Below are 25,147 nucleotides of genomic sequence, written 5' to 3' on the forward strand. Positions count from 1 at the left end.
AAGCCATATCTGCTCTCTGGTGTAGAGCCAAACCTAAAACAGGAATCACACTCCCTCTCTAAACTCCCACCAAAACTCATCCAGTATACCATACCCATTTGCCTGGCAACTGACATATACCAAACCTCACTACTCAGCTCCCACCTTCACAAATGAGGGAATAACCAGACAAATTTCAAAAACTGGTTCTGTTCAAAGCCCCACAAATCACAGCCACAAGGCCCTCACTGAGACACAAACAGACCCATCTCACCTGGCCATTCAGAGGCCCCCAGTCCAGCCCAGCCCAGCCCAGCCACACCACCCTCCCAAAGAACAACCAACCAACAGATGCAACAAATACAACATGCACCAAGTCCCTCTACCTGCAAGCCTAGAATCCACAGCTTCATCCTCAGACTCCTCTGTTTACTGTTCCTGTTGCCCAGCTAACGGGTGTGTATGTGTTTGAGGGTGGGGGAGGAGGGCTGGTGACATGGGCCACAATTTTTTGCAAAGAAGAAGTTCCAAATAAGGGAGTTCCAATGTCTCAGCTACAGCAGAACAGTTCAATGGTTGGGCTGACTGAGACTTATTTTATCACATACAGCCAGTCAAAACCCAGTTCAGTCACCATTTACAATATGGAAGTGGGGTGGCGGCATAACAGGTGACAGCATATTGCTCATAAACAGCTTTGGTCAGTAAGTGGCATGACCCAGTCCTTCAGAGCTGTCTGATGCTCACAGGGATGTGTCACTTGGGGTAACCGAGACTTATTTCATCACATACAGCCACTCAAATCCCAGCTCCTCATTTGATTATTTAGTTAATAAGTAATTAAGGAATTAGCCATTTAATTTTTATCACATTAACTCATTGTAAGATTCCATTTTTAGAAATTTCATCTATTTAAAAAATATATAATTTTGGCCTTTGAATAAGGAACAGAGAACTCTGAGTAAGGAGCTGGTACCACACATAAGGAACTGGGAAAAGGAACCAACTTCAGCCTCCTCCTCCAGTGGAGTCTATTAAGCTGTCACTGTGTTACACACATCTCCCTCTGATACACTCAGCTTTGTTGTGCACTGTCTTTTGTTGAGAGTTTAAATACTTGAACAGCAACAGCACTCAGCTCTTATAACATGGCGGGGGGCACAAGCGGGGAAAGTAAACAATCCCCTGCTCAAAGGATATTGTTCTGACTTATGCACGTGATGCTCATTATACAGGGCACTCTGCACTAGGTGTCAGCATCAGCCAGTCCATCTTAAGCTACAGAGCACTCACCAATGGTTGCAAAGTGACTCTCTCCCCTACTCCCTAATGTTGGAGGGTGAAAGGGTTGGGGGAAAAGATTGTGCCTGTTACGTTGGACCCGTAAAGAATTCTAGGGTTTTTTGGAATTCTTATTCCCTGGCCTTCTGAATTCATATAATTTAGTTACTCAGAAATTGTTCTCTACAGAAAAAACATTGGAGAACTCTGTTCCAAGCACTTCTAGGACTAGCTAGATACACTAGACAACACTGGGCTGCTTTGGATGAGTGCCTTTTCTGGGAACAACAACAAGGGTGTGATTTTTTTTAACCTATTAAGCATGAAGTTGCGGGGAGACAGTGCATGAATGACTGCTGCCTAATTTATGCATCTAATTACTGGGACTTAATCCAGAAATCAGGTAAATTGAACATGGGAATCAGGTAACGTTGGCCATTTGCACACACGAGCACAGTAACGTGTTTTCAAAATGGTTACAACTCAAGGCATATATCTAGCCAGAGAATATTTAGACAGAAAAGTCACATTTCAGAGCAGCTGTTACCAGTTTCTAAAAGCAAGTTGTTTACAAGGCTTCTAATAGAATTCGCACCAGCCTAATGCAGAAATCTTGTTGGACACAGTTTCTGGTTGATGGTATTGTATTAATGAGTTGCTCATTGGTTTCCACTAGGAGGGAGGGAAACCTCTCCAGAAGAGTCCAGGAGACATGGGTTTCACCATGACTGGACGAGAACGCTCAGAATACGTACGATGGAAGAAAGAACGAGATCAGATCGACCTTGAGAGGCTAGCGCGCCACAAGAACGCAAAGGGCGAATGGCGACGGGCTTGGGATATAGAAAAGTCAGAGCACATGTAGGTCATCTACACCCCTGAGGTAATAGGGCTACAGGCCCTATTACGGCGAATAATAGGTTCTGGCAGTAGGTCTGTATTCTGATGGGACATTGTGAGCTGGCAAACTGTGAAACATTAAATCCCAGTGGCTGATGAGCATGGGATCTACAGGGACTCTGAGAGCTGTAGAGGGGGTTGAATCACACCCCATTCTCTCTACCTCTATAGAGGGGTTAACCCCCAGCTAATTCCACTGGTCCTCCACAACTTCAGGCATATGGGACTAATGGAGGCAGGAAGAAGCCGGGGCTGTTCCAAAAGGGACAGTTGGGCAAATCCGCTTTGATATTTCAAACCTTGTCGTCCAGTCGTCATGATTTCTCCTTTTCATTCCCATAAAAAGCCAGCCCACCTACATCATCCTTACCTCATAAAGTAACTTCCTGCAGACATTCCAGTGTACGCTCTGTCATGGGCAGGGCCATCCTGTGTCAGATCAATGACTGGCACGGTGTATAGTACTGTGGGACGACTCTCATCATGGTATTGCAGAGTAATGAGGTAGCTTCCCTTCATTTACATTCTGCCTCTTTAGCAACCCGCACGCAGCTGAAATGCACTGGCCAAGTAGCTTTTGGGAGTGGAACACACTGCACACACTGGCCCAAGGGCTTTGGAGTATGGCTCATTACGTGCACTGGATTGAAGATTCGTACCATTATATGCTCTACACAGAATGGTTTTCCCGGTGCCAGACTCACATCATGCACTATACAGAGGGCTTTTCCAGGACAGGTATGCGGGATGGTCCTTTGGTTAAGCGCTAGAACGGGTAGCTGGAAGATCTCAGTTCTGTTCCCACCTCTACCACAAACTTCCCATGTGATCTTGAGAAAGTCACTTAAATTCTGATTTTTCAGAGATGCATTGGGAGTTGTGGGTTTATAGCACCTCTGAAAATATGGCTCTTAACCTTTCTGTACCTCAGTTTACCCATTTGTAAAGCAGGGATAATATTCACCTAACTCACAGCCAGTTGGTGAGGCTCCATTTATTAACATTAGTAAAGTACTTTGAGATCCTCAAACAGAAAGTTCTATGAAAGTGCATAAAGTTAATACTTATTACTTTATTTATTATATGTAATAGGTGGAGAGCTTTCGGGGGTGGAACTGTGCACAGGGTAGAAAGCTTTTGGCATGAAAGCTCCCACAGAGAAGTTTTTTACCATTCACTATTTCAGCAGCTGCCCTATATAAACTGTTGAAAACCATATGATGAATTCATTTATCATACACCCTTGACAATCTCACCAGTACTCTACAAAAACAACGAGGAGTCTGGTGGCACCTTAAAGACTAACAGATTTATTTGGGCATAAGCTTTCGTGGGTAAAAACCTCACTTCTTCGGATGCATCCAAGGAAGTGAGGTTTTTACCCACGAAAGCTTATGCCCAAATAAATCTGTTAGTCTTTAAGGTCCCACCAGACTCCTTGTTGTTTTTGTAGATACAGACTAACACGGCTACCCCCTGATACTTGTCACGTGTACTCTGCTCACTGATCCATCTCCCTAGGACTTGCTGTAATGTTCCAAATCACCAAACAGCTTCCAACAGGCTCCCACCTTTTTAAAATAAAGTCTCCCTGCCAGGATTAAAGAGATGGCTAGCAAATTTGTTACATTTTACCCCCGGAGGAGTTGGAGGACTCTTTTTACCTCTAAGATTTCAGTGATTATATTATTTCAGCTGTCTTGTGACACTGTCATGTAAGATGGAGGTCTTTAAAATGAAACAATTAAAAACAAACCCACAATTTGCCATAGATTTGTTTCCTCTGTCTCCCCCAAATGTGGAACTTCCACCCCAAAAATTACCCTGGCGTGAGGCCTAATTAATATTCAGACAGGTTGTAATGGTGCTGCCAGTGGGAGCCAGCTGAGGTCACTCAATTAGGGTGAATTGCAAACAGAACGGGGCAGACAAACCCCAAAAGCTGGTGGATATTCCAGTACTTAGATTTGCCAAACCAGCATAAAACAGCTTCTGTATTACCTCATTGGTTACTCAGAAGTCCAAACAACGCAGTTCCCTTAAAGTGCCCAGTCTCAGGCCTCCATCCAGACACCCATGTCAAACATATGATGATGATTACTGAAAATCTTATCTCATCATATAAAAGAAAAGGTTCTTCTGATCCCAAAGGACCAGCCACAGCCCCAGGTCAATATAAAACTTAGATCTTATCCCAAATACACACTTATAGCCAATCCTTAATAACTAAACTAAAATTTATTAAAAAAGAAAAGAGAGAGAGTGTTGGTTAAAAGATCAATATACATACAGACTTGAATTCAATTCTTGAGATTCAGATACATAGCAGAGATGAGCTTGTAGTTGCCAAAAGTCCTTTTAGAAATAGTCCATAGGCTATAGTCCATTGTCCATATTCAGGGTGACTCCAGTCAGTGACTGGGGATCTCAGTCCTTATGGCTTAGGGTTTTCCCTTCTTGAAACCCAAAGCAGATCTGAGATGAAAAAGGATCATGTCCCAGGGTTTTTATACCTTTCTTGCAGCCTTTTGGCCTGAGAAAACAATAGGCTTAACTCTCCTTCTCTCAAACACCATGGCAATTAGCACAGGATAACTTATCCATTAAACAGTTCAGATACAGGTTACCACAACCTTCAAAGAAACATATAGACAATAATACTATTTCACTCAAGTGTCTTCCTAAATATTACTACTCCTTTATTGATCTTTCAGTCAAAGCCATGGTAATAGACAAGACTTGTTTGCTTACATCACAAGACCTGAGCAACTTCTACCCTTCTATCTCTAACAACGCAGGCTTGCATTTCAAAGCTCTATTCATTTACATATCTTCCTAACCAGTCACTAAAGTTCAGCCATGGGTCAGGTCAGTCTGTGAGTTAATTAATTCTTTCTGGCCCTGTCACCTTTCAATGAGATATTATATTACACTCATAACATCACACAGGTCAATAATAGGTTTTCTATACATAAAGATATCACAGCTTTAATGTCCGGTATCTTGCAGCTGTATGGGGATAGAATCGGGTACTTTATACCAATGGAAAGGGGAAATTCCCAGCTTCCTAATTGGAGGCACCGCCAGGAGGAGCCCATGATATTGTAACCTTTTAAGTTTATTGTCAGAGACAGACTATTGAACTAGATGGGCCACTTCTCTGATCTAGTATGACAAATCCTATGTTCCTAGAGAAAAGGGATTTTAGGTCATTTTTAGTAGTTTGTATGGCTCCCCCCTGCATCTTGCATAATTGGACTCATGGGAATAAGGGCACCTGGCTTTATAGGTGGACGATACAAAAAATAATCCTGATTAAAAAATCTTGACATCTCCAAAAGATTCCTAAAATAGTTTCCCTGTAATACATGTAGCATATACAGAATACAAGATGGTCTGTTGTGGGTATAAAAGTTTTAGAAGGTCTCCTATGGGGTTAGTAACGTGCTCAGTAAAATGTGCCTTTAGAAGGTCTCCTTTGTAGTGGAAGTATATGTGACTGGTAGGTATGGCTTCTCTAGGAGTTAGTCAACACTTGCAGCTGAGCTGCTGAAGCATTTCAGTACTTCGGTGTAGCCACTCACTACGGTGACGGGCAGGGTGCTCATAGACTTTAAGGTCTGTCAGCACCTTCCCAACAGAGGGAAGCTAGGTCCACAGAAGAATTAGGGGGATAGGTCATCTTAATTATGCCACTCAGGTGTGGATTTTTCATACCTCTGAGCAACGTAGCTGGGTTAACTTCACTTTTGACCGTAGACCTGCCTGCTGCTTGCTTATTGAAGTGAGTAGGTTTGTATCTGACAATGCCCGATTTTTACCTGCAGGTTTGAGGAGGACTTTACTAAGGATGGGGAGCCAGTCTTGGATAATCTCAGCAGTAAGAAAGGTGAGAAAGGGAGACACCGGTCCTATTTTGACATTTGTTAGCCATGAACATGTGGCTCACTGGTCCATGTCAGGTGTGAAAGATCCGGTCCTGGGATGCTTTGCTATCCATCAGGCCTGCACAGAAATGGCTCTAAAATCAGTACATAGGTCTTAGCACTCTCTGCTTTGCAGAGTGCTCAGTGGATCTGAATTGTGTGCGTAGTGTCACTACTCTGCGTTCCCCAAAGTGCAGCCGTGACTAATTCAATAACTTGGGCCCAGATTCTCAATGGGAGTTGAGCACCGAAATGCCTTTGAGGATCTAGGCCTTGAACTCTCTGTTCTTTCTGATGTTATAGCATATAGAGAAGCTTAGAATTGGCTCCTTTCCCAAGCGCTGGTTTCACAAGGAGTCATATTGCAGAGCTCTCCTGCAGCTCATCATCTGTGCTCCCAGGGGCACATGCCAGCTTCTTAATTAGGATAAATCCACCACAGTTCCTGTTCTCAGGAGATGTACTGAGGGAGTGAGGCTTTGCTGCTAGAACACATCACATGAACAACATGCTCTCCGTTGTGCTTTCATTATATAACCCTACTGCCTTTTTGTGCATGCTGTGTCTGTTCAGGGGGAAGAAATGCCAGGAAATTCCAGCACAGGTCCTTTCCTTCTGAAGGGAGAGGTGAGTAGAGCCCGTGAATGGCCTTAAGTTGAACTGCTGGGCGCTCGCTCTCATTACACCATGCTGTGGTCCAGGGTCTCACATACACTGACCAGTGAGGGAGTTCTATGCAAATGGGAGTTGGGGCTGGAGTACCGTCTCAATAGTGGACATATTGGATATAAGGAGACCTGGGAATATAAGGTCCATGCATGCTTCAGGTTGCATTTTCCTAGTGGCTGCCTCCTTTAGCTATGTTCCTTACCGTCTCTGTAATGGGACTGATACCTGCAGAAGGATCCTGGGGGGCAGTGTGGTAGCTAAGTGACACTGAACTGAAAGAGAGATAATGGGGGATTGTGGTCAGGGGGAATTTTGGCTTTGCAGCTTTATATTTTCCTCCCCTCCCACACAGCCCCCTTCTTTAGGAAATACATTCACAAACTCTAGTGATAAAATGAGTCTGGCCCCCACCTTAATGAGTACAGAGCATAAAACCACCAGACAGACCTTACTGTTATGACTTTCTGCTGTCCCTTAGCTCAATGCCAGGCGGCAGAGCTGTAGGAGGAGAGGTGCTAGGACAGCGCCAGTTTCCAGCACAAACCCACTGCTGGATATACTAGCCCCAAGCTCTTTGTACATCATGTCTTTCAGGTGGAGGACAAAGCACTACGAACACAAGTGAGTCTGCTTCCAAAACAGTGCCAGTTGTGAGCAGTAAAGCCAGAGGAAAGGATCGACTGACTGGCAGAGCCAGAAGGTAAGAGGACAGTAAGCAGGACATTATGGAAACCATTTTGTAACCATTGCTAGAGGTCTTGCTGTGCAGTTCCTTTCTTCATTTGGAATGACTGAGCTGCTACGATCCATGGGGAGTGCTTCAGGCCAAGAATTACATCATTAGAATTGCATCCCCATTTTTGTGATAGAGCCTGGTGGGACATCCAATTAGAGACTTGGACTCCCTGTAGAAGGATTGTGTCCCCCTCACACGCCAGCTGCACAATCTTCATTGATGGGGCACAAATAACTGATGGATCAGACAAACGAGTCCTGACAGACTGGGCGATACGTGCCCACTCCCAACCCCCAGCCTGCTGAACATGTCCTCTCCTGTTTTCAGGCTTTGCTGGCCCAGGGAGTAGGCCTCCTGAAATTGTTCCCAAGGGAGCAGTTAGTAATTAGAATGACTGACTCCTTCTAGAGACCTTCCCTCTAGCACTCAGCAACTTTTATGAATATATGTAAAAATATTGAGAGGGACTCTCCCCTCAGCTCAGCCCCACCCCCTGTATGTGACTGGAGTGGTGTAAAGGGACCATAAAAGCCCTGATTGAGCCAGGGCAGAATTCTCCGGCACAGGCACATTGGGCTTGTCTACAAGGAGACTTAGTGCACAACCAGCCAGGGTGTAAATCTACAGTGCACTAACCTGCCTCATACTAAGTTGCCCTGGGGTCTTGCTACTGGGCACTACAAGTTCCAGTGTGCTTTGGCATACTGCTGTTTGAAACAACCTCTGTTAGTAAAACAAGCCGGGGTGTTCAAAGGATAGGGAGCCCAGCTGTGTGAAGGGCATGTTGGGAGAGGCAGGGCCATACTACGTAGCACTGTAAAGATTTCAGATATTGCTGCTACCCATAAACACCTCACAGGGCACTGTCCCAAGCCGCAGAAATCCTCAAAATCAAAAAGGGCATGAAGCTGCTTACAGCTATCTTAGCTCCTACTCCCCCTGGGTTGCAAGTTTTGTCCTGAGCTTCTTAGAGGTACAACACAAAATGGTACCCTCAAGAAGACATTGCTTCTAACTGCAGAGTTAAGATCGCATTGAGATAAGCAGGACTAAAATCCCTGGGCCTTATTTACCTATTTCAACAGTTTTGCTCTGATCTAATTCCACTGACTTCAGTGAAACATTTATTGATTACACTGGTGTAAGGGAGAGGAGAATCCAGCTAGTCACTTCTGTTTTATACTTTAATGATTTAGTTTAGCTTCCAAATTTGGCACACTTCAAGGCAAACTCCAGCCTTCCAGTGCTACATTACCTAATGGTTTAATAACAATTCTAATCTTCAAACTACAATCATACTGTGTACCAGCCAACAAGAGTAGTCTAAGTTGATTATACTTAACACATCAAGACCACAAACAAAATTCTATTATATGTTTACAGTGTGTTTTTAAAATAATCAGGTCAGTCATGCAACAAACACACAGCTACACTGATGCATAAACAGATATGTTTCCTATCTACATCTACAATATGTTATAGAACGTTGGTAAGCTGGTACCTTGCTGTGTAGTATTAGTTTCTTGATATATGCACTGAAGGTGATAGCACTCTTGAACTGAAATTGAATGTGTTAGAGAGGCTGATCGTGTGAAGTATGGTAACATGTCATGATGGTAGTGGGACTGGCATTGTCTTGTATATGGCTGTTTTAACTTACGATTTCCTTGCTTTTTAGTTTCTGCATTGTGAGGAAAGACATTTGAGCAACCTTACTCTATGTTAATTACATTTTGTGTTGGAATACATTTATAACAGAGAGATGGGTCCTGTTATGTCTCCTCAAATCCAATCAGCTAATCACATCTTAAGTTAATTACAAAACATTAATTGGGTAAGAATAACATCAACAGCAAAAAATAATCAAGTTATCACAGTCTTTGTTTATAAGCTACATTAAGCCCCACTTCATTTTGACGTTCCATCTCCAGTCAGCCACAGTAGCAGCTGTTTCCAAAAGAAAAGGTGCCATGCAACTCTGCCACACAGACTGTTCTTGACCTCAAAAGGGAAAGTAACTACCCAATGTCACCTCAGTTCCTAATACTCTAGCCCCCACAGGCCCAAACCAGATTCCCAGATCTGAACAGCTCCAAACTTGAAGTTTGTGATTTAGGGCCATCTGTAATATATGCACAGGAATTACTTCACCCAATGAACTGCAGCCACCTCTGGGGTGGACTAACCAACACTGTATAACAGGAAGCAAAGGACAATACTGTATCCATCTGAAACTACTGGGGGAATTTAGAGAGGTCAAATGTAGTACCTAACTGACAAGGGCACTGGGGCTAGCGCCCCTGCTGTTTTGAGAATGAAGGTACTATGGACTTATAACCACAGGTGGTCAGGACCTTAGTTTTCCATCTCATATGAAAGACAGCACTTTCACAACACAGTGTCCCCAACACCATACTGGGGTTAGGGTGACCACCCATCCCGATAGGTGGGACAGTCTAGAAATGCAGAGTTCAGGTGCCGGTCCTGGGCTGAATGACTCCAGGACAGCATTTGTCCTGGATTCCCTGTGGTGCTGCTCCATGCCTGCCTGAGGCTAAGCCTCATCCCAGTGTGTGGGGGGGGTGAGGTGGGCATTTCCCCAACCACCATGAAGCCCCGCCCCTGCTCCTCTTTTCTCCCCCCGAAACCATGCCCCCTGGCCAGGTCAGAAGCTGGAGCTGGGCCATGGTAAGAGCTGCCCAGGGAGTCCAGGCTGCTGTGGGGAGCCCTGGACCTGCCCCCCCCACCTGCCCTGGGCAACGTGCTCCAGGGGGCTCTCTGGCCTCTTGTCTCCCTGCCCATGGCAGGTGGAGGGGCCTGGGCTCCCTGGGTAGCTCTTACCATGACCCAGTTCTTCCAGTCTGGACAAGGGGTGGGGGCCTCAGGGGAAGAAGAGGATCCAGGGGGGTGGGGTGGCCTCAGGGGAAGAGGAGAGGAGGGGCAGGGCCATGGCGGGGACAGGGCACCTGGATGTGTCCTTCTTTTGCCTTTTGAAAAGGTGGTCACTCAAACTGGGTTGTTGGTTCAGCCCTGAATTAGAGGAAAGACTACCAGCTCCAGAATCACCATCACTGGTTCCTCCAGCACTTCAGCAGTTAAGTTAGTATCACTGCTCAGAACTGCACGCCAAGCCGAGTGTCCAAAATTCGTTTTATAATGGACCGTGATCCATTCCTTGAAAATAAACACACTAACAGTCCCCACCTCTGGAGAGTTTGCTGGACAACTTCTTGTTCCAAGAACAGGCTGTGTCTTGCTAAGGGAGATGCACATAAGTCCCCCAAGAGCAGCTACTCTAGGAAACTGAATAGAACAAACAAATTGTATTTTCCATGGCTGGGCGGCCCTGGGAATGCGAGATGAGCCATTATAAAGATGATTTTCTTTCTTCTGTCTTCTTTTATTCCTCCTTCCCTTTAGAGTCTGCTAGTTTTCATGACTTTTTGGGAGGACGGGGTTGCGGGTGGGTAGTTTAAGGTTGCCGAGCATGCAGTAGCTGTGAATTCTGCTTCAGCCTGGGTCTCCCACCCTATTCTCTAGAATGATGTCCGCTAAGAGGTGCTGGGGTGGGAGTGGGCTTGGGATACTTTCTTAGGAATGACATCTGCTTGAGACAAGTGCCTCAAAGAGTCACATAAAAGACCCCTGATACCTGCTCTAGAGCTCATATTCTGGACGATTGGCTGGGAAGGCTGAATTGCAGGTGCACTTTGGCTTTTGAAACATCTAATTCCTCATGAATAAAATGCTGTGTGGTGACTGACAGCTGTATTGCTGCTGCTCCTAAGGGCCTGGAGATACAGAGGGGCAGAATGGCTTTCTAAACAGCTTCATACATAGGGAAGGGTGGTTTATTTTGGTCAAAGCTCAATTTCACATCTTTGGCTCTGCACCACTTTTCCCATGGAGCGAAGGCTAGGACATGCCTCTGGGCCGTTCTGGGAAAGGCAAATGCAGCCAAGATGATGGGAACCATGAAGTACATTTATCAGCAAGTGGTCTATCTGCCAAGTGTTGGCTGCTCTGATTCTGGTCCCTGCCCTCTCTGTGCTCTTTCCCTGCTCCCAATCAGTGGGATATAAGGAGCCGGTTTAGGAAGAATGACGACATTCTTCCTAAACAACATTAGGCCTCATCCCCTCCAAATGTTTAATCTTTAATACAGCCTAATTCTAGTTGGTTCCTAGGCAGTGAGCTAAGTAGTTGATGTATTCTTGTTTTATAGATATTTTAGCTATAAAATTAGGCTCTGTATAATTAGTTTTGTGTGTAATTATCATTAAAAAGCTATGCACTAAAAAGCAGTCCAAGTTCTTGAGCTGCTTATTGGAATTAACAAGGAGAGTTGTTTATTTCCCTTCGAGATAGGGCAGACAGACAACAGCATATTACACAATGCTCCGTGCTGGCTGGAACATAGCAATTGCCATACTGCAGTAGGCACAGGTGGGATAATCTGCCCCCCACCCCGCTGTAGATCTCCTCTTGATCTCTGATAGTTGGAAGAGACTGGCTTTAGCCCTGAAGCATGAGGTTTGAAATTCAAGGTGCTGGTTAGTAACCATAAAGCTTTAACTGGTTCCTGGACCATTTCGTTTAGAGATAGTGTCTTTTGTTTGCCATTCAATCAGGACTGTGCTCAGAAGGAATGCTGTGGCTATCTGTCACAAGGCTAAAGTTCACAGAAGCAAGGGTGTTCCCAGTGTCAGGCCCTTATCCTGGTGCATATACATCTGAGCCTGAAATTGGCCAGTTTTAGAGTGCGCTGCAGAACATCTTTGTTCTTGCTTCCCACCAACAGCAAGCCTGGGAATCTCCTCACACCGGAGCTGGCTTTTTGCCTCTTCTGATGCTCCCAAGGAAGATGGGTCAGTTTTTGCAGAGGACATGCTCTCTGCTTTGGGAACATGATGCATGGTACCATTCTTAGCTATGTAAAGTTGTACCAGGTGACAGGTACCTTATAAAGGCTTGTAAAAATATAACATTAACTTGCGCTACCAGAGCCCCACTTATGAACACAGGTCCAAACAAGCTAAGATCCTTTGTGCCTTGGACATCTTCTGTGATGGTCTGACTGTGCTTTTTAGAAGTCCACTACCACTGCTTTGGTCTTAAGGAAATAATTATTCCTGCTATACCTGATGCGGTCACTGGTGGGTGTGTAACGCCTGCACACTGCTGGGTCTTCCTTTCGCGGCAGCCCAGGCCTTCTGAGCATTGAAACGTCAGTTTGTCATTCCTGAGCACTGGGCTTCAACCAGTTTGCACATTCACACAGACTCAGCTCAATCAGTGGCAGAGTCAAAACAAGCCTTTTTTGTGGGAAGGTTTTAAAGCAAAAAGATCTTCCCTGTGGAGATAGCATTTCCCATAAACCGTTCTTTGTTTCTCTGCCCCCCCCCCCTCCTTTTTGGGCCTCCAAACCTCAGCTAATCAGTTTATGCAGCACAGTTTTTAGAACCTTCTGATGAAGGGTTCAAAGCATGTGCTTCAAAGAGTATATTTGGCCTGTCATTATTCCTTTTTTGAATTATTGTAGAAGCTAGGACCCCTAGTCATGGGCCAGGACACCATTGTGGTAGGTGTCGTCAGACGCTACCGGTGTGGTGCTCTGCTCTATTCAATGTTGATATCAGTCAGCTGTGTGCATGTGTTCCCTCTGTGTGCTGCCCCGGCTCTGCGCAGATAGATGACACAGCAGACCCCGAGAGAACCCCCAATGACCACAGACTCTCTTAAGGTATGAAGGCACCCGGGCCAGGTTTATTGTCGAAGAGAAACACAGTCTCTAGCTCCCTGGATTAGATATCCAAGGTGCTGCTAGCTAGTACATATGTGCTCCCTGGCAATGGACTGGCTCAGTCAGTGGCGGGACTTTCCACTGCCCCCTAGGCCAGACAAAGACACCGCCCCAGGAATGCATTCTTATACACAGGTACAAACAAGTTACATATCACTCCTGATGTAGTGAGGTGCAACCCCTCTATGTAGCAAGGTGCCGCCTCTCACCTTGTACATGTTGGTTCGAACAAAACAACTCTATCCAGGGCTGGCTCTAGGCACCAGCATTGCAAGCATGTGCTTGGGGTGCTTTTTTTTGCTTCTGCGGCGGCTCCCCCCCCTCCTTTTTTTTTTTTGCATGGGGCAGCAAAAACCTGGAGCCGGCCCTGACTCTATCCATCATATTACTCTTTTGGCACTGTCATTGGGATGGGTCAGCCTTGTTCCTTGTTATCTGTGTGGAATGTAGAAGTATGCGAATGTTGTGATATCTGGTGTCCAGTACCTTTTAGATATGTCTTTTTTTTTTTTGCAGCATCAGACCTTTCCTTGCCAGCTTCTGTGAGCAGGGCCTGCCTATAGATCAGGAAACTGAGGCAGAGAGGTTACAGACCAAAATTTCCAAGGGTTACCTACAGTTTTTGGTGGCCATCTTTAGAACTTAAGGCCAGATTTTCAGAGATGCTGAGGACACTGTGGGTTCACCTCTGACAATCAGATCACAGATGTCCAAAGATGGCCACCAAAAGCTAGAGGTCACACTTAAATTTGGTCTTTAATCTCCACTGCCTCGGTTTCCCCATATATAAAATGGGGATGAAAGCTACCTACACAGCTGCTTTCAAATTAGAGGTCTTTTTTTAAAATGTGTGCCTTAGGGACTTATGTGAGGCCACACAGCAAGCCAGTAGGAGAGCTAGTATTAGAATCCAGTACTTAGCATTCCCTGGCCTGCGCGCTAAGTACTAGATCAGATGGCCTGTCAGTGTTGTATGGGATGATTCAATTTACAATCAAGTATTTAAAGGATGGATGTAACTGATGAAAAATTGGATGCATCTACATTTCCCACTTAGTTCCATTAGGGTCTGATTCGAAACCATCTAAGGCATCAGATTCAGTGCTTTTAAGTGCATTGCCACATTACCATCTGTGTGCTGTGACATTTAGGGTATGTCTTCAGTAGCAACATTAAAGCACTGCCGCGGCAGCGCTTTAACGTGGCTGTGTAGTCACGGTACAGCACTGGGAGAGAGCTTTCCCAGTGCTGTAAAAAACCACCTCCACGAGGGGCGCAGCTACCAGCACTGGGAGTGTGGCTCCCAGCGCTGCTGCACTGTCTAACACTGCCACTTTACAGCGCTGAAACTTGCAGTGCTCAGGGGTTGTGTTTTTCACACCCCTGAGCGAGAGAGTTGCAGCTCTGTAAAGTGGCAGTGTAGACAAGGCAGTGTAAACAAGGGGAGGGATAGCTCAGTGGTTTGAGCATTGGCCTGCTAAACCCAGCATTGTGAGCTCAATCCTTGAGGGGACCATTTAGGGAAGAGGGGTAAAAATCTATCTGGGGATTGGTCTTCCTTTGAGCAGGGGGTTGGACTAGATGACCTCCTGAGGTCTCTTCCAACCCTGATATTCTATGATTTAATCTCAGCAAAATCCACATTGGGACAGTAACTCAATAGCTGCTGAAAAGTCACCCTTTATGGTTGCACCATGGTAACTTTATGACCATTTCACTAATATTATGACAAGTAGGTGCCATGCATAGCAAACGCATGAGAGAAAAGTAGTCAGTGAAAGCTTACATCCAGCCAGAGGCATGGCTCGCATAAATGACACAAATTTTCTTGGTCATTGTTTTTACTGCTGTGGTCTCCCTAAGAGAGAAATTAAACTACCATTTTAGGCTCAAACTTGTGAGACTGCTTAGTTCTGGTCCTCATTTACATTAAGGCCACTTTACACTACTCTAGTTCTGCAAGAATGCCTTAAAGTGGGTATAAATATAATTGACTTCCACTTTAAGGCTTCTTCACGCCATGGCCCACCCACTTAGCATCCAATCCAATCCCCTCCCCCACCCCTGTCTCTGCTCTGGCCCCAGCACTTGCCCCCCTCCACCCACCTGCCCGGCACAGGAACTAAGGGTGCGGGGGGTGCTGCAGCACCCCCAGGTTTTATGCGGAGCTCCCGGGATCCCTGCTGCCAGCCCCACACTCGCCTCCAGCTGTGGTCCCAGCATCGGCCCCCTTACCCCTGTCCAAGTCCCCCGCTCCTGGAGACATGGCCCTTCTCCTGGCCCCAGCTCTGGGGGGAAGGGGTAAGAGGGCTGGCTTTCAGCACCCCCACTATTAAAAGTGTTCCAGCACCACTGCTGCCTGGCGCTCCTGCCGGGGAGTGGGGTTGGGGCGCGGGGGCTTGTCCCGCTCCGCCTGCCCAGCGCTCCAGCCAGGGAGAGGGGTCAAGGCACAGGGGCTTGCCCTGACCCCATGCTCTGGCTGGAGAACCAGACGGGCAGACGGAGCGGAGCAAGCCCCTGTGTCCAGATCCCCACTCCCAAGATGGAGCGCCAGGCGGGTGGGCAAAGTGGAGCAAGCCCCCGTGCTCCCACCTAATCTGCCACTGGGAGGAGGGTGAGCAAACGGGCGGCCGTAGAGGAGATCTTCAAAAAAGATAGGCCCACTGCCTGGGGGAGGCAGGCCCGGTGTGGGGTGGTGGGACCTGGAAGGGAGTCAGGAGTGCAAGAGAGCAGCATCGCCTCCCAGAGCTGGGTGTGCATCCGAGGCCTCGGGGAGCCCCTGGCCAGAGGGTCCATCTATCGCTCCCTGCAAGGCCAGCTGCAGGGGGTGCAGGAGGTGGGCCCCCATCCATCCTGCCCTCCCAGCCGCCCCCCTTTCCTCCCCGGTAATTGCCCTCCCCCCCCCCCCCCCGAAGTCAGGGCCCACTCAAATATCCCATGCTGGCTTCACCAATGCTTCACGCTGCCAGAGTATTGTAAAGTGGCTTTAGTTTAACTGAGGGTCAGGATCCTTGAGCATAATTTGCTCACACCATTATCTTGACTGCACACACAGTCACTATAATTGTGCACATGCACTTTTGAAAATTTGGGACTCTGCATGTCCTAAAAAAATGCCTTTCAAATGTTCATATTTTGGCCCAAATTTATCAAGAGAGACCAAGCAGCTAGAGGCTTTATTGACCCCAGTAGAGTTACATCAGGGATGAATGAAGTCAGTGTGCATACTTCCCCTCTTTTTTCTAAATGGGGGGAGGGGGCAGCAGACCCTGCATTTCTATTAAAAATTGAAACTAAATTAACAAATAATTCCAGAGTAACTACTAATTTCTACAGTTATCGAAAGCCTAGACTATCCAATTACCAAGCTGTGCTGCTCTCTAGCAGAAAACCTTAGAAAATAAAAGCAAAGACTACATGGTAGGTCTCCTAGTCCATCCCCAACTGATGCAGGATACTTACTCTATAAGTTCCCTCTGATATATATGTAGAGCTTCACCCAGTCTCGTCTGAAATGATTCATTAAGGGGGTATGTACTTGCTCTCTAGAAATACAGAATTAGACTTTTCACCACATACAAATGTTGCCTATTTTTGAATGCTAGAGGCCAATGTCACTTATTTCATAAGCATATCTCCTTATTCGTTGGTCTAGCCCTGAGTAATCTGGGCTTTCACCTTCTCCCTCCATGTATGTAGTAGCTGGCAGAGTTCTGAAACATATGGGCCCTATCAGTGTTAGTACAGTAAAGCTGAGACAGTGGCAGACATCAGAAGAAACAACTGGTACATGTGATTAGTCTAGTCTAATGACAGGTGTCTGTACTAGAAACTGGATTGTATGATTTCATTAGATTAGAATGTTTAGATTTAGTGGCCTCAGAAGAGTTCTTCCTTGTCAGGAGAAGTGCTTTGTAGGTGTCATCAATATACAAGCAAGTATGGGAGCAAGTCAGGTGAATCTGAGCCTATTTAGAAGAAAAATTGCTAGAAGGGCTAGTGACTTCAGAAGATGGCTGGTTCCCCACCCCCCAAATCAGTATTTCACAATCACACCATTCATCATCGTCTGCTTTATCAAGATGCTTTCCCACAGTGATTTGTACCAGAGCGAGTGTGCATCCTTGCCAGATGACCAGTCACATTTTCCTTTCCTACTAAATAGTTATTCTCAAAGGGATGGCCTAGTGGCCTGGACCAGACCTCTGAGTTACCTAGTAGATCTGGGGTAGGGGTGCGGTGTTTGGATGGAATGAGAGTCTGAGTCCCAAATGCAGTGTTCTGTTCCTCAGGCCAGCTGGATTCAGGTATTTTGTAGACATAAGATTTGCAAGTTGTGACAAGGTTCACCTCCATGTGGCCCAACAGGGCCCTACTCACCCTGTCATGGGGTCTCGGTTGGTTGCCACCTCTCACAGGTCCAGTGCAATGGTGCTTTAGTCCCCTGGCTAAGACACACTTGAGTCCCAGGCCCTGAGGGGTATTAAAGTCCAAAAATACAGGAATGCTACAAGCTCAAAACAAGGTCATCCAATGAGTCTTCAGGCAAGATCCCACCTGCCTACTCAGGGCCTGTCTTCATGCAGCCGGTGCTTTTTGTCAGTCTCCCTGGGCCCAGTGATCAGGGCCGGCTCCAGGGTTTTGGCCGCACAAGCAGCCAAAACCAAAAAAAAAAAAAAAAAAATCCACGGCCACGATCGCGATCTGCGGCGGCAATTCGGCGGGAGGTCCTTCACTCCGAGCCGGAGTGAGGGACCGTCCGCCGAATTGCCGCCGAATACCTGGACCTGCCGCCCCTCTCCCAAGCGGCCGCCCCAAGCACCTGCTTGAGAAGCTGGTGCCTGGAGCCGGCCCTGCCAGTGATCCTGCCACTGGGAGGCTTGTCCAATCCCGGCTGAAACCAGGCTTCCCTCACTGAGGGAGAAGCAGAGCTCCACTTTCCTTCCTGGCTAGCCTCAGGCTCCCCTCTTCACTCCTGAAATCTGTTGTACGTGTAGCAGGATGGAGTCAATTTGCTCCGAAGGTCCTCATTAACCTTCTCCTTGCTAGTGCGGGGCCTGTATGCCCCATCACACAAATCCAGATTAGCAATTTGAACCATTGCTGTTGAAGGAGTAAAAGCACACTGGGGGTAAGGAGCCCTTTTCTTCCATCACAGACCAGATTCCATAGCCTCCTGGGAGGACTGGGATCACATCTGATGGAGTATCTGCATAGCCTTATCAAGAAGGAGGGACTGGTTGGGTGGCAGGTAGGAATGTTAAGGCAGGAAAAAAGTTTGTGCCCCAATCAGCACAATAAACTCTAAAACCGAATGGGCCTTGGATCTGTGTCCCAGCCCGCCAAAGCATTAGTACAGCAAGAAGCGTTTGGGAGGGAGAAGAAGTGTGTAGAGTGTGTGTGTGTGGGGGGGGGGGGGGGGGGGGGGGGCTCCAGGCAGTGCCGGCTCCAGCGTTTTTGCCGCCCCAAGCAGCGGAAAAAAAAAAGCCACGATTGGCGGCACTTCAGCAGCAATTCAGCAGCAGGTCCTTCCCTCTGAGAGGGACTGAGGGACCCGCTGCCAAAGACCCGGACGTGCCGCCCCTTTCCATTGGCCGCCCCAAGCACCTGCTTGCTGCGCTGGTGCCTGGAGCCGGCACTGCAGCCAGGATAGAAGGAAGGGGAAATGTCCTCCTTCTCTTGCCAAAACAAAAAAAACCCACTTCTGTGTGTGAGCAGTAGGTTGAAGAGCTGCCTGGTCATATATCACATGCTCTATGTGTGATCAGGAATTATGAGGACAAAAGATCGACAGGTACTGTAGTTAGTCGAGGCCCACCCCTACTAGTTCCTTGGAAGCAAAGTCTTATGAGTCAGTTTTCTCCTGTGCTATGAATTTAGAGGTGTGCCAACAGAAGGAAGTCAGCATCTCAATCCCCTAGAAAGGTTCTGAAACACTTCCTGTATTGACTCAGCAAAGGTAACCAGGAAGCACTGTAAAGTCATACTTTGTGGCATTTTATTTAATAAATGAATCCACTGGATGAGTGGCTATTGCTCTTCCCTGCCATAGCGCTAAGTTCATTCAGCTTCCAGTCTGTGTGTCTTGTTCCCTGGCTCAGGAGCAGCAGTTCATCCCTTTGAGCACGTATTGACTCTGTAGGGATTCCTGTCTATGCCTCAGGATGGCAGGGGTGCTTTGTCATGTGAAGAGCTGACGGAACCAAGTTCTGTGTTTTATTTTGACAGATGGGATGCGAAGGAAGGTGAAGACATGCCCTTTCTAAAGGATGACCCTGATAACCAGGTGAGTTTAAAGAAAATCTGCTCAATTCTTGCAGTTAGTCCTGAATAAAAACTTGCAGTCTCAGGTAAATTGGGATCTATTGGTTAGAGCACAGAATTGAGAGACAGGGAGACTTGGGAGGTACATCTAAATCAGTCACAGACCTTCCCCACCCCCACACACACTTTGACCTAGGATAAGTCCTTAAACTTCTCTATGGTTCAGTTTTCCCCTCTGAAAATCAGGATAATACTTATTTAGCTTTGGTAAATGTATGTCTTCAGAGGAGAAGTACAATATAATTGCATATTGATATTTTAAATAAACTGAACTAAATGGTTCTCGTTCTCTCTTTTCTCACTCAGAGATCCACCAGTGCTGACACACTGAAAAGCCAAGTTCCAGCTGGCAGGGAGGTGACGGAACAGAATTGCACAGCAGATCAGGAAGTGAACATGGAGCAGCAAAGGCCCCAAGACCCTGGTTTCTTCTCATCACAAGGGGAGAGAGGTGGAAAGGTTCTGTCTGCACAGGACAATCAGAGGGAGAAACAGCAGGCAGGGAAGTGCCTCAGCAAGGAAGTGGCAGTGTCCAGTGTGGGTGACTCAGAGCCAGAATCAAAGCTAAGTCAGGAAGGAATTCTGGAAGCTAAAACTGGGAAGCCTAGCACTACCAATCTCTCCCAGCAGGGCAGCTGCATGAACAGCAGCACTTCCCAAATCATCACTACAAGCACTATGCAAGCTGCTGGCCCTGGCAGTAAGGGGAGCATGTCAACACCCCTGGGAAATGGCTTAGAGAAAAATGCTCCATCAGAAAGAGAACCCATTGAGGACTCTTCAGAAAGCCTCAGCGGAAAGCTGGAAGAGGCAGCACGTGGTAGATGTGATGGAGCCAAAGGACTGTCACTGAGGAGAGTGGATGAGGTGACCCAATACACTGGTTCTGAGGGGCAAAAAGTCACAATGAAAGGAAGCGAGGTAGCCACATGCCTTGAACATAGAGGGGATCCTGCATCCCTGAGGAAAGACATCTCAGCCAAGATTGGGGTCTCGCAGAACAGGAAAGGTGACCCGCCTGAGAAGTGTAGTTACAAAAACAGTGGGGACAATCAGAACTCAAGGAGAATACACTGGATTGCAAGAGATTGAAGGTGAGTGCACGGTCCATAGCTCACTCTGAGGTATTTTAATAATCCCAGGTGCACTTAATTGAGTGCAGACTTGAGACAGGTCCACAGCTCAGCTTTTTGGGGGTCAGCAGGGCAATTTACTAAATATTTGCCCAAATATGCTCATGAATTTTAACACTAAGCAGACAGTATCTGCACCCAACTTGTCCCATCCCCATGGTTCCAAATTACACAAATCAACTGTGAAAATCTAAATCTCCACACCACAATTACCTGCCTCTGGAATACAGTCAAGAGAGAAACCTTAGAAGGTTTCCCCATGGCTGTTTCCTGCTGGTGACATGTAGTACTCAACAATTCAGGGGGCTCAGACTTTGAAATTGGATACTTGTTTCAGATAGTCTCTGAAATTCCAGGAAGAAGTGGCAACCTCTTGCGTGGACCTTTCCTTCTGACTATGCAGCGATCACAGGTAGAATAATTAGTGGCCCATTGAGTGCCATTCCAACAACATCTTTCTTTGTATTATAGACCCCTCTTGTCTGCAATAGTTTGAACATCAGGCTAGAGGATCAGGAGGATCATGTGATTCTCTCCCCAGTGCATGAAGTGCAAACAAATGGATAATATAGTTATTTATATGGCAACACTAACGTATATGGCACTTTACAAACATAAAGGATGACAACGTTCCTTCTCCAGAGACCTTTTAATTGAAACAGAAGGCAGAAAAAATCCACTCTGGTTAAATTGAAAAGCTCAGGATATTATTTAAGCCAACTATGCATCTTCCAAAAAAACCTGAAATCCTGCCCAAGTGATGACAGTAGAAAAGAATATAAACTATGGCAGGCAAAAACAAGTTGTAAATTAGGAGGCAGGGTTTAGAGGGAATTTGAAGAGCTAAAGACATAAAACAAAATAATAAGAAATTCCTTCAGTAGCTCAGAAGCAGGAAGCCTGTGAGAGATTCCGTGGGTCCCCATGACTACCAGGAAGTGAAGGGAGCAGATAGAGAAGATAAGGACATTGCATAGAAGCAAAATGATTTCTTTGCATCAGTGTTCACCACAGAGGCTGTCAGGGGAGATCTGCTCTTTTCAGGTAATAAGGATGAGGCATTGTGTGTAAACAGAGAAGGTGCTAGAACAAACTGATAAATTAGGGCCTGATCCTGAAGCCCCAATCCACAACACCCAACTTCTTTGTGTCTGGAAAGTCACTGGAATAACAGTGTGATCCACAAAGCCTGAGTGGAGCACCTAGGCTCCCTATACAATGCCTAGGGAGAGTTAGATGCCTTACAGTGAAACCCACAAAGCCAGCATGCTAGGCAGGGGGTCACCTAAACTAACCAACAGAAGATGCAGATGAGGGTGCGTGCCAAGTCCCATCCCGCTCTCAGCTTTCTCCAGACTTCAGGGAGGTGCCTATCTCTGCTTGTATGAACTGGGGCTGCCTAAGTCACATGTAGGGCTTGATCGGTAGTCATGCTTAGAGGCTGTCTAGTGCCACACAAAACTGCTGGGTGTGGGAGAAAGAGGACTTCCCTTATAACTTTTAGCCCAGAGGTGGGCAAACTACAACCCTGGGGTGTGGGATCTGGAGTTTGCCCCGCGCTGGTGCTCCAGCTGGGGCACAGGGTCAGGGGCCGTACCACGTGGCTCCCGGAAGCGGCAGCATGGCCCCGCTCTGGCGCTCCAGCCAGGGCACAGGGTTGGGGGCATGGCCCCACTCTGGCTCCTACATACTCCAAGGGCCCCCTCCAGCGCTCCAATGGGAGCTGCTGAGGCGGTGCTTGAGGACGGAGCAGCGTGCAGAGGCACCTTGCCACGCCTCCGCGTAGGAGCCAGAAAAGGGACATGCTGCTGCTTCCGGAGCCACTTGAGGTAAGTGCCACTCGGAGCCTGCACCACTGAGCCTCTCCCCATGCCACAACTCCCTGTCCCAGCCCTGATCCCCCTCCCACCCTCTGAAGCCCTCAATCTCAGCCCAGAGCACCCTCCTGCACCCCAAACCTCTCACTCCCAGCCCCACCCCAGAGCCTGCACCCCCAGCCGGAGCCTGCACCCCTTCCCGCACCCCAACCCCTGCCCCAGCCCGGAGCCTCCTTCCGCACCCTGAACTCATTTCTGGCCCCACCCCAGAGCCTGCACCCCCAGCTGGAGCCCTCACCCCCTCCCACACCCCACCCCAATTTTGTGAGCATTCATGGCCCATCCTACAATTTCTATTCCCAGATGTGGCCCTCGGGCCAAAAAGTATGCCCAGCCCCGTTTTAGCCTATTGGTTAGGGTACTCACCTGGCATGTGGGAGACCCTCCACTTCAAGGCAGACGGTTTTGGGAATTACACAGTAATTGTAATTGAAACTTATTGAAGTTAGGCAACCACTGCTGGAATATTATGTCCAGTTCTTGTGTCCACAATTCAAGATGGATGTCAGTAAATTGGAGAGGGCTGAGAGAAGGGCCACAAGAATGATCGAAGGATTGGAACATGCCTTATAGTTTAGGCTGTGATTTAGTCACAGAGATCACAGAATCTGTGACTTCCAAAGACCTCCATGGCTTCAGACAACACCGGTTGGGAGCTGCAGAGTCCCCTGCCGCCTGCGGAGGCACGGAGCTGTGGGGGAGCCCCGCAGCTTCCAGTCACCGCGGGTGGCAAGCGGGGAGCCCTGCAGCTCCCCCGCTGCTCCCGGCCACCAGGGATGGTGGGGGGGAATCAGCCACTCCCGGCCACCGGAGGCAGCAGGGGAAATCCTCGCTGCTCATGGCCGCTATGGGCGGCAGGGGGGACCTGGCAGCAGGGGGAATCCATGCTGCTCACGGCCGCTGCGGGGTGACCTGCACCACTTCCCGCCACCCCCGGAGACAGGGGGGGACTTGCTGGTGGGGGGAATCCATGTTGCTCATAGCTGCCCCGGGTGGCAGGGGGGGGACACATGCTGCTTCCTACTGCCGTGGGCGGTAGGGGGGACCCAGTGGCAGGGGGAATCCACAGAGCTCCTGACTGCTGCGGGTGGCAAGAGAGACCCCCAACACTCTGATCCCTGCCACCTCGGGCAGAAAGAGGAGCCCCGGAGCTCAGCGGCAGGGGAGACCCCCGGCAGCTCCCAGCTGCAGTGGGGGGAGGGGCAGAGATAGACCATGGAGCTTCCAATTCCCCCTTCGCTCCCCAGGCTACCCCCATTTTGTCATGGGTATTTTTAGTAGAAGTCAAGGACAGGTCATAGGCTTCTGTGAATTTTTCATATTGCCTGTGACCCGTCAGTGACTTTTACTAAAAATATCCGTGACAAAAACGTAGCCTGTCATAGACACAAGGAGCTCAATCTATTTAGCTTGACAAAGAGAAGGTTAAGGGGTGAAATGGTCAGCCTCTGAGTAGGTAGGTGGGGAAAAAATATTTGATAATGGGCTAGCAGACAGAAGTATAACAAGCTCCAGTGGCTGAATATTGAAGTTAGACAAATTCAGTTTGGAAATGAGCTATACTTTTTTTTTTAAACAGTGAGGGTAATTAACCTTTGGAACAATTTACCCAGGGTCATGGTGGATTCTCCATTGCTAGCAAATTTTAAGTCAAGATTAGATTTTTTTATAACAGATATGTTCTAGTTCAAAAGGAAATATTTAGTTCTGTAGTCTGTTATACATAAGGTCAGAGTAGATGATCACAATGGTCCCTTCTGGCCTTGGAATCCATATGAAAGGCAAATTGGTTGATACAATCATTAAAAATAGACTTAGAAAACATCTAGAGATACATGACATGAGAAACATAAACCAGCATGGCTCAGTAGATAAAGGGGAAGCAGCTGACATACTTTATTCAGCCTTTCAGAAGTCTTGCACAAAGTCCCACGCAAGAGGTTATTAGGGAAACTAAGTTGCCATGGGGTGAGAAAAAGTACATTCATGGATTAGACACTGGCAAAGAGGAAACAAAGAGTGGGAAATATCTATTTTTTTCAAGACAACTGGTTAGCAGTAGATTCACTTAAACACATCCATGATGCCATCCCTCTTCGGCAAAGTACTTAAGCAAAAGTTTAAAGTTAAGCACCTCATTAAGTCCCACTGAAGTCAATGGGAAATCAGTGGGACTTAAACGCATACTTATATGCTTTGCTGAACTGGGACATAAGAAAAGTATTGTTCGATATACATAATATGTTTATGATTTGGACACAGGCAAATGTAGTGAAGTGGCAATATTTGCACAAAACAAAATTATTTAGGTTTTTCAAGGCTTAGGAAGACTAAGTAATTTCAGAGGGGCCTAACAAAGATAGGAGACCTGGCAGCACAATGGCAGGAGACATTCAGTGTTGAGAAATTCAAGGTAATGCATATTTGAAGTAACAATTTGAAGTACAACTACACATTGCTAGGTTCTAAACTAACTGTAACCATTCAGGAAAAAGACCCAAGTATCATTGCATGTAGCT

At 47.1% G+C, this 25,147-nt stretch overlaps 1 protein-coding gene across 2 annotated transcripts in view; it reads left to right on the forward strand.

The window, feature by feature from the left end:
• The window catches only part of CCDC9B (coiled-coil domain containing 9B), a 101,764-nt gene that overhangs the window by 65,023 nt on the left and 11,594 nt on the right, over positions 1-25,147 (forward strand). For both annotated transcript variants that reach the window (XM_054027698.1, XM_054027697.1), the window contains 6 exons: positions 1,937-2,121; positions 5,988-6,049; positions 6,660-6,713; positions 7,350-7,455; positions 19,523-19,580; positions 19,925-20,712. In XM_054027698.1, the coding sequence (XP_053883673.1) occupies positions 1,937-2,121; positions 5,988-6,049; positions 6,660-6,713; positions 7,350-7,455; positions 19,523-19,580; positions 19,925-20,710 (1,251 nt within the window). In that variant the 3' untranslated portion in view covers positions 20,711-20,712. The remainder of the gene's footprint in view (positions 1-1,936; positions 2,122-5,987; positions 6,050-6,659; positions 6,714-7,349; positions 7,456-19,522; positions 19,581-19,924; positions 20,713-25,147) is intronic.

This window comes from Malaclemys terrapin, chromosome 4 (genome assembly GCF_027887155.1).
Source record: "Malaclemys terrapin pileata isolate rMalTer1 chromosome 4, rMalTer1.hap1, whole genome shotgun sequence".
In the NCBI taxonomy this organism is placed as follows: Eukaryota; Metazoa; Chordata; order Testudines; family Emydidae; genus Malaclemys; species Malaclemys terrapin.